This window comes from Pristis pectinata, chromosome 19 (genome assembly GCF_009764475.1).
Source record: "Pristis pectinata isolate sPriPec2 chromosome 19, sPriPec2.1.pri, whole genome shotgun sequence".
Lineage (NCBI taxonomy): Eukaryota > Metazoa > Chordata > Chondrichthyes > Rhinopristiformes > Pristidae > Pristis > Pristis pectinata.
In genome coordinates, this window is record NC_067423.1 from 11,585,401 (window position 1) to 11,594,023 (window position 8,623).

Here is an 8,623-nt window from a genome sequence, read left to right on the forward strand (position 1 = left end):
AGCGCAATAGTCTACACATACAGTGGGCATGATGGGACAGTGTGATTGTGGCGATGTGAAAATTTACAAAACAATAGGTTTAAAGATTTCATAGTTAATGTATGCAGTGCGACGTGTTGCTACTTGAGGTGCTTCGACAAAGTAATTGGTAATTGGTTTATTATTGTCACATGTACCGAGATACAGTGAAAAATCTTTGTTTTGCATACCATTCATACAGATCATTTCAAAACATAAGTACGTTGAGGTAGTACAAGGGAAAAGCAATAACAGAATGCAGAATATGGTGTTACAGATACAGTTACAGAGAAAGTGCAGGTAGAAAATAAGGTGCAAGGGCCATTGTGAGGTCAAGAGTTCAGCTTTATCATATAAGAGGTCCCACCTGCTCTTTTTGCAGGAGTGTGGCTAACTGCACCTTGGTAACTATCGGCAGTGGTCATAATGGTGGCTTCACGGGCAATTGGTAGAGTCAGGAGTTATTGATGGCCCTTCCTCCAGCCTGGGTATCCTGCTGAGCAGAGGCAACTCCGCCATCACCAGAATTAGAGAGATGGTTGGTGACCATCGACCTGCCGTACATGTAATGTACAGAAACACTCTGCTCTGGCTAATCAGCGTGCATTGTGAATGAACAGCTGGCCACCTTGCAGCAGTTCCCACTGCTGCTGGTGACCTCCTCGTTTGAGGGCCTCCCACAACCTCCTGTCCTCTGTCTCGGAAAATTTAGATGGCAGCATGTAGGATGTTGGACCAGCCATTGACTCTGCACCAACTGACCAGGTCTATCCATTCCTTGAGACATATAAAACTGCCGGAGACCTATCTGCTGAGTTGTACGTGGGGCTGGATCAGCCCAGACCTGCTGAAATTGTATAGTGCACTGCTTTTATCTGGTAGTGATATCACAATCCTTGAGGAAGGGCATCATCACCCTACTCTACAAGCAGGAGGGGGAGAGGGATTGGAAATTGGCACATTCCTCACTTTTAAATGTGGATTGCCAGATTCTGTCCAAGTCTGATCGAGGACCGGTGATTAAGCTGGACCAGACCTGAGCTGTATCTGGTATGGGGATCTCTGACAACCTTGGAGTACTCAAGAATATGATTGTCTACATGTGGGATGGGCGGTGTGGACAGTTACTGATCAGCTTGGACCAGGAAAAGGCCTTTGACAGAATATTGCACAATGAACATGCTCTCCAAAAGTAGAGAAACAAAGGACTGCAGATGCTGGAATCTGTACCATTCACTAACATTAATTATGTTATGTCAAGATGGCATTAATTTTTCAATCCAAAGCATTCCACTGGTGTTTAGTTTGAGACGTTATTACACAAGTCCTGGCCCCTCAGTGCCCAAAGGCCAAAGGACCCCATACATTGGATTTTTCCCACAGCACTTAGCTTCATTGCCTCCCTCAGTTCTATTCCTGCACCCAGTCGTATGCAACACCTCCTTACACTGGAAGACCAGCAAATTACAGGAAGAGCAAAGTGCATTTTTCACCAAATTGATGATCTTCCAGCAGCAGTCAATGTTGGTCTCAGTGTGAGCCCCTGGGTACAGTTCTTGGAGCACAGAGCCCTGTGTTATGCAGCTGCTTGGGAGGAATTGTGCCAAACGTTGTCATTTCTTTTTTTTACCTTTACCAACTTTTATTTAGCCACAGATCCTCAACTTTTGTGCCACATGGTTTACAACAACTTGGTCTTTTTTCTTTAATTAAAACTAGGTACAAAGATTGAAAAGTTTCACATTAGATTTACCTTTTCACTTAATTCACAAACAAGTTAACACCCAATTCAAAAATGACAGTACCAAAACAGACTCACGATTAAAAAAACTATCAAGAGAAAGACATTGAAGAATACTGAAAGTGGAAACGTAGGCACACTGATTTCCTGAGGTTTGGTGATTTAGCTGCTCTCGCCCAGTGTATGCTTGTCAAACAGGTACCCCGCCATGTTGTCTGGGGTGCTCCCATGCGAGACAGATTGGTGATCATGTCTCCAAGCTTCTTTATGGCCTCGACCTGCTCATGCAAGTAGTGGGTTTCCAAGAAGTCGCACATATGAGGGTCACTCTTGTCGGCAGCAAGTTTGTGGAGCTCCAGGAGAGACTGGTTGACGGTCTTTTCCAGGTGAAGGGCACACCGCAGAGCCTCGAGGCCATTGCTCCACTTGTCTCGGTCAGGTTTCGAAATGTCCTGGAGAATAACGCGTCCTCCACACTGGTTCTGGAATTTTATCAGCTTCTGCACATGCTCCCGCCCCTCGTGGGACTGATCCCGGAAAAACTTGGCGAAGTTCTTCAACGCCACATCATGCCGATCAAAGTAAGCAGACATGGACAGGTAGACATAGGAGGCATAAAGCTCCATGTTGATCTGCCGGTTGACGCTAGCTTCGCATTCCTGGTGGTAACTCTGGCACACTTGGGAAGTCATCCTGCACTGGTTCTGACACAAAAGGTTGCTTAAATCAAAATAAAAGTAGTTATTACAAAAAAAAGGGAGGCTTTTGCGAGATTTGGGCTCTATTCTGTTCAAACACTGTTGAAGCAAGAATACAACCCAAATCTCGTCATTTCTTTCCAGTTCTTTTTGGTAAACACACAGTCAAGTGGGGAGGGATGACAGTCTCATTTGCACAGACCCACCTTGAAGACAACGTGAGGTGGGACTGAGCTCCAGCTGTGCATGAAGGATCTGACAGGAATGGCCCTTCTCACCACCAGCCAAACAACACCTTGATGTTTGTTTGACAGTTCTTGTGATAAAGCATTCTGCCAAAAGTCTGCTCGGGAAAACCATCCAGTGGGATCCACCATCTCCTTTTCCAACAGGGGCTTGAGGATGTTCTGTGAAGACCACTGTTTAGTTGACTTGTAGTCAAAGGTGCTTTTTCTGTAGAAAATTTTCTGTGAGGAACAGATAGTGGGGCATGGCCCAGCTGAATAGAATGTTCCATGGCAGCATGGCCAAGCCCATGCATCATAACATCAGGGACAGGTCGGACTTTAGCACACAGTGACACTTGGTGTTTACGTATCCTGGCTCTACACACAGCTTGGTGCAGCCACACGCAAAGGTGGTGATCAGAATGAGGGCCATTTTTCCCTCCTTTCTCTGGGTCGTACATCATAACCCCACAGAAATAATTGACTTTGGATCTCCAGATGAAATGGAAGAGAGATCTAGTGACTGCTATAGGACAAGAGCAGTCTACGAGTTACATCTACGCCAGGTACTACAATACCCTTGAGCACTTTGCACCTGATGACCAGGTTGTTTCCTGTAACCAAAAGGGAGCACCACTCCCATAGTTCCAATTCCTGTTTCCACTTGTCCATGTGCTCCACCTGGTTCTTGTCACGTGCCCCAAATTACCAGCATCTTCATATAATCAGATCTGACGGTGAAGGGAACAGACGACAGGACGGACCACCTACCAAAGAATAAAGGCTCGTTTTTTGCTGTGATTGACCCTGGCCCCCAAGGTCAGCTGGATCAGCAATCTGTGGACTGACAGTGGAGTCTGAGCAACAAACAGCAACATCATCCACATATTGGGAGGTTTTAACCTGAGTGGCCCTGCTGACTTATGCCTGTGTCCAATCTGGCAAAAGGCCCAGTACAACACAAACAAGACAAAGGAGAGAGAGCATCCTTGCCTGACTCCTGTTTTGATTGGAAGCTTTCCATTTCCCACCCTGTTAATTTGGACTGCGTTACTGATGTCTGTGTAGAGCAATTGTATCCAATTACATATTCCCTCCCCAGAGCTACTTTTGGAGAGATGAAAAACACGATGATGCTGGAGGAACTCGGCAGGCCAGGCAGCATCCATGGAGAAAAGCAGGCGGTCAATGTTTCGGGTCAGGACCCTTCTTCAGGACTGAAGATAGGAAAAGGGGAAGCCCAATATAGAGGAGGGAAAAGCAGAGCAGTGATAGGTGGATAAAAGAGGGGAGGCAGGGTGGGCACAGGATGGTGATAGGTAGATGCAGGTAAGAGATAGTGAGAGGCAGGTCTGGAGGAGGAGGGGAGAGCAGATCCACCAGGGGATGGGTCAAAGGTAAGGTAAGAGAGGAAAAAAAGGGCCAGGAAAGGGAAGAAGAGAAGAAGCATGGTGGGGGGGGGGGGGGGGTGGGGTTGTGGGGAAGGGGGTGGGGATGGTGACCATAGCCGCGAACTGCATCACCCCGTTGCCACTCACTTCAACTCCCCCTCCCACACTACTACTGATATGACAGTCCTCGGCCTCCTCCACTGCCAGGAGAAGTCCAAGCGCAAACTGGAGGAACAGCACCTCATTTTCTGTCTTGGGACCTTGCAGCCTAATGACATAAATATTAAATTTTCCCACTTTAGGTAATCCCCCCCCCTCACTTCCCCACAACCCCTCCCACCCCCCTCCCCCCCATGCATCTTCTCTGTACAATGCAATTCCCTGGATTGAATAGCCGTATATCTTTTGAATAAACTATACTTTTGGTAAAAAAAAGCAGTGGCCAATTCTTTCCCGGTACAGCTGCAGACTCTGGTGTCCACTTTCCTGGATTTGGGATCATATGACCTCCTGCCTCTGAATTTCCCAACCACACTTTTACTATTGGTCATGTGAGTAGTCTGTTTTAATGGCTTATGGCCAATCAGCCTCTTCATTTACTGATAGGCTCCTCCCTTATGACCAGCCGCAGTACATTTCTCCCTTAGCACCAATGCTTTTATAACCAATAAAAGAAGAAATTTCTTTAAAGGAAAAAAATAATTTGTTTACTCCTGAGCTGATTGCAACAATATCTTGGATATCAGTCTTTAATTTGCAGAGACTCCAGGGCAGATCAAATGGTTGCTAACTCTAGTGAACAGTGGCATTATCCACTACTGCTTTTCTTACATAAAATATGCAGAAATGTAAAAAGAAATGCGAATGTACAGTTGATTTTAAATTTGTTACAGTGGAAACTTGAACATAATCCAAATAAATGCTTATTGGGATGATCAGTAGAAAAGGATTCCAGTCTTCCTTTGTGTATCATCATGTCTTGAACTAAAAGCCTCTCTTTCCATCTAAATTATCCCAGTCTCCCTTCACTATTCAGATGACAGTGAATGAACAGTATTCTGTATGCTTTACATCACTAATGTTCAACAAATGACCTCTGCTATTATCCTCAGATGATGAAGTATTTATATTCCTCTAAACTAGTTTGGTTTGCACTAAAATCTTGTGATTATTATCTACACCTACAGCCTTTGGACTGGATTAGGAACTGTACCAGACTGAGTGTTAGTGCTTTGTCTAGTTTTGGAATGTTTGGGCTAAGGTGGGGTGTTGGAGAAATGCAGATATGGACCTCAATTTGCACCCTGTCTTTTGTTTTCCAGGTTGCAACCACAGTGGAAGCAATGAATTGACTTTAATTTAGTGCAATTATGCACAACAACGTAAGAAGCTGCAGAGAGTAGTTGACTCAGCCCAATACATCACTGGCACATCCCTCCCCACTATCGGTAGTATCTGCATGATAGGCAACACCTGTAATCAAAGATCCCCACCATCCAGGCCATGCCATCTCCTCACAGCGACCATTGGGCAGGAGATACAGAAGCCTGCAGTTCCACACCACCAGGTTCAAGAACTTACCTTCAACCATTTGGTTCTTGCACCAACCTGCACAAGACTAATCACGACCTCAGTATAGCAATACCATTACCACTTTGCACTATAATGGACTTCGGCTTTCTTTGTTCTAATTGTGTTCTTTCATCTATAATTTTGGGTAGGCACGGTAGTGTAGCGGTTAGCGTAACGCTTTACAGTGCCAGCGACCTGGGTTCAATTCCGGCTGCTGTCTGTAAGGAGTTTGTACGTTCTCCCCGTGTCTGCGTGGGTTTCCTCCCGGTGCTCTGGTTTCCTCCCACATTCCAAAAGACGTACAGGTTAGGAAGTTGTGGGCATGCTATGTTGGCGCCGGAAGCGTGGCGACACTTGCGGGCTGCCCCCAGAACACTCTAAACAAAAGATGTATTTCATGTGCGTTACGATATACATGTGACTAATAAAATATATCTTATCTTATCTTGCATAATTTTATGTCGTTAATTTTTTTTGTGAATGTTGTGTGTCTGATGCTATGTGCCTTTGATGCTGCTCAAGTAAGTTTTTCACTGCACCTGTGTGAACATGTACATTGTGCATATGACAATAAACTCAACATTGGCTTTGGTGTTAAACAAAAAAGTAGTTCAACAATGAACTGAGTTTATTGTAGATTCACGTCTGTTTAAGAGATTACAGTACAAAAGTGTAGTTTGCTGCTCGGAGAGACAGGTGAATGAGAGGGGAGTTCTCCTGCAACCACACCCCATCCCGTTGAATGGAGATAAATGGATCAGCATTCAGAATGACTCCCAGAACTACAATGTGCTCATTACCATGTACCTCCCTCTGCACTCGCTGTGGATTATCTGGGACCACCTCCCAAACCTATCACCTCTTCCATCAAGAACAGCAAGGACAGCAGTTGCACGGGAATTTCACCACCTTCATGTTCCCCTCCACATCGGGCACTATGCCTTTGGCGTCATTGGGTCTAGATCGTGGAACTCCCTCCCCAATAACTCTGTGGGAGAACCTTCACCACAAGAACTACAATGGTTCACTGTCACTTCTCAAAGGTAATTAAGGATGGGCATTAAATGCCAGTCTTGCCAACAATGCCCAGATCCCAGATTCTCTTTTCATTAGGTCTTTGGGGCTTGTCATTAAGCAGGTTGACTCTGGTGCGAATACTGGCTGGGTTAAGATTGGGTATGTAAGGTCATCAGAGCAGCTTCTCAAGTCTTTAGTCAAGGGTGGCGATCTACAAAACAGAACTGAAGAACAAGGCAATCCAACACTTACATAGTACTCTCTGTTAGGAACTGATTGCAGATGGAGTTTATAAATCTATCTGAATTTAATTTTGCCTGTGTCAGAAAGAACAGTGAGTATAGAGGGAGTTGGAGGTGGGGTGGGGGTAGGGTGGTAAGCAGAAGAAACGATTAATGAGCAGTTATATTGAATTAACTGCACTGAAGGTGCTGTCATTTAAGCAGCTTTGTATTATCTGCATTCAGTTTTTGTAATGCAAAATAACAGGAGGCTGCAGTCCTATCAACCCCTTATTTAATCTAAATTAAAACTCTACTAATCTCATTAACAAGCTAACCCGAGTGCCAGAGGGGTTTAAGACGCCTTAACATCATTATGTACTTATCTGTGGAAACAAAAAGAAAATTACTGCATGTGGGGAATATGGGAATTAATAATCATATATCTGCATTGTAATTGTCTAAATAATTATACTGCTCCAGCAGATGACCCACTGCTACAGAATCATTACAGGAAACCATCTGCATTTTCTTAAATAGGAATAAAGAGGTCTTTTTAATTACAAATATTGAACATTTACTGCATTACAGTTTGAAGTGGGTAAATATGATTTGACTCTTAGATTTAGTCTACTCCTTACTAGCAGCTACCTGGTCTGTTTAGGTGATGCACGGTATCATTTTATTTTAGGTGGCTTTTACTGAAATGTAGAGATCTGTGTTCACTCAAGTTAGTGATCCCCAGGTTGTACATAAGGACCATCTTAAGATAAGATATTTTTATTAGTCACATGTACATCGAAACACACAGTGAAATACATCTTTTGCGTAGAGTGTTCTGGGGGTAGCCCGCAAGTGTTGCCACACTTCTGGCGTCAACATAGCATGCCCACAACTTCCTAACCCATTCGTCTTCGGAATGTGGGAGGAAACTGGAGCACCCGGAGGAAACCCACGCAAACATGGGAAGAACATACAAACTCCTTACAGACAGCAGCCGGAATTGAACCCGGGTCGCTGGCGCTGTAAAGCGTTACGCAAACGGCTACAGTACCGTGCATGCCCATCTTTCTTCTCTGCACACCTTGGCCTGGAAACCTGTTCAGGCAAGCCTCCTGAAATTTTTATGGGGGAAGTGGGCCTGAACCTCACCCCATATTGGGCCTTGGACCATCTCCCTAGTGGTCATCGGACAGGGGATGCAGAGTGAACATCCCTCGGGGTGCTTGCCAGTGAAGGGGGTTTCAGACCTGGCCCACCAGTGGTCCTCAGTAACCTTGGGGGTGGGGGGGAGTTGCTGAACTTGTGGTCTGGGGTGGGATGGTTCAGGGAATCTGAATGGGGGTTCTCTGGGGGGCTAGCATATGTTTGTGACAGTGAGGAAGAATCAGGAGGACTATTTGGATCACTCAGCACTGCCCGCACGTAAGCATAATTTTCAAAGACTTAACTCTTCACACAAACCTCTGTGGGTGACACAATAGGGGAGCGGTTAACAAACAGAAAACAGAGAGTTGGAATAAATGAATCGTTTTCAGAATGACAGTTGTTAACTAGTGTGGTAGCACAGAGATCAGTGCCGGGGCCTTAATCACTTTTAACCATATTAATGCTTTGGATAAACAGATTGAGCGCATCATGGCTTCATTTGCTGATGATACAATATCTGGGTTAGCAGGACACTGAGAACCTGCTAAGGAATGTGCTTAGGTTAAGTAAGCGGGCAAGTAGTTGACAG

At 45.0% G+C, this 8,623-nt stretch overlaps 1 protein-coding gene across 1 annotated transcript; it reads right to left on the reverse strand.

Annotated features, from left to right (window-relative positions):
* Positions 1-1,921: 1,921 nt before the first annotated feature.
* On the reverse strand, positions 1,922-2,463 carry LOC127580277 (ferritin heavy chain-like). The gene is given in 2 exon segments (XM_052033479.1): positions 1,922-1,974; positions 1,977-2,463. Coding segments are annotated over 2 exon segments (528 nt in total). The 5' UTR covers positions 2,452-2,463.
* Between the last annotated feature and the right edge of the window lie 6,160 nt (positions 2,464-8,623).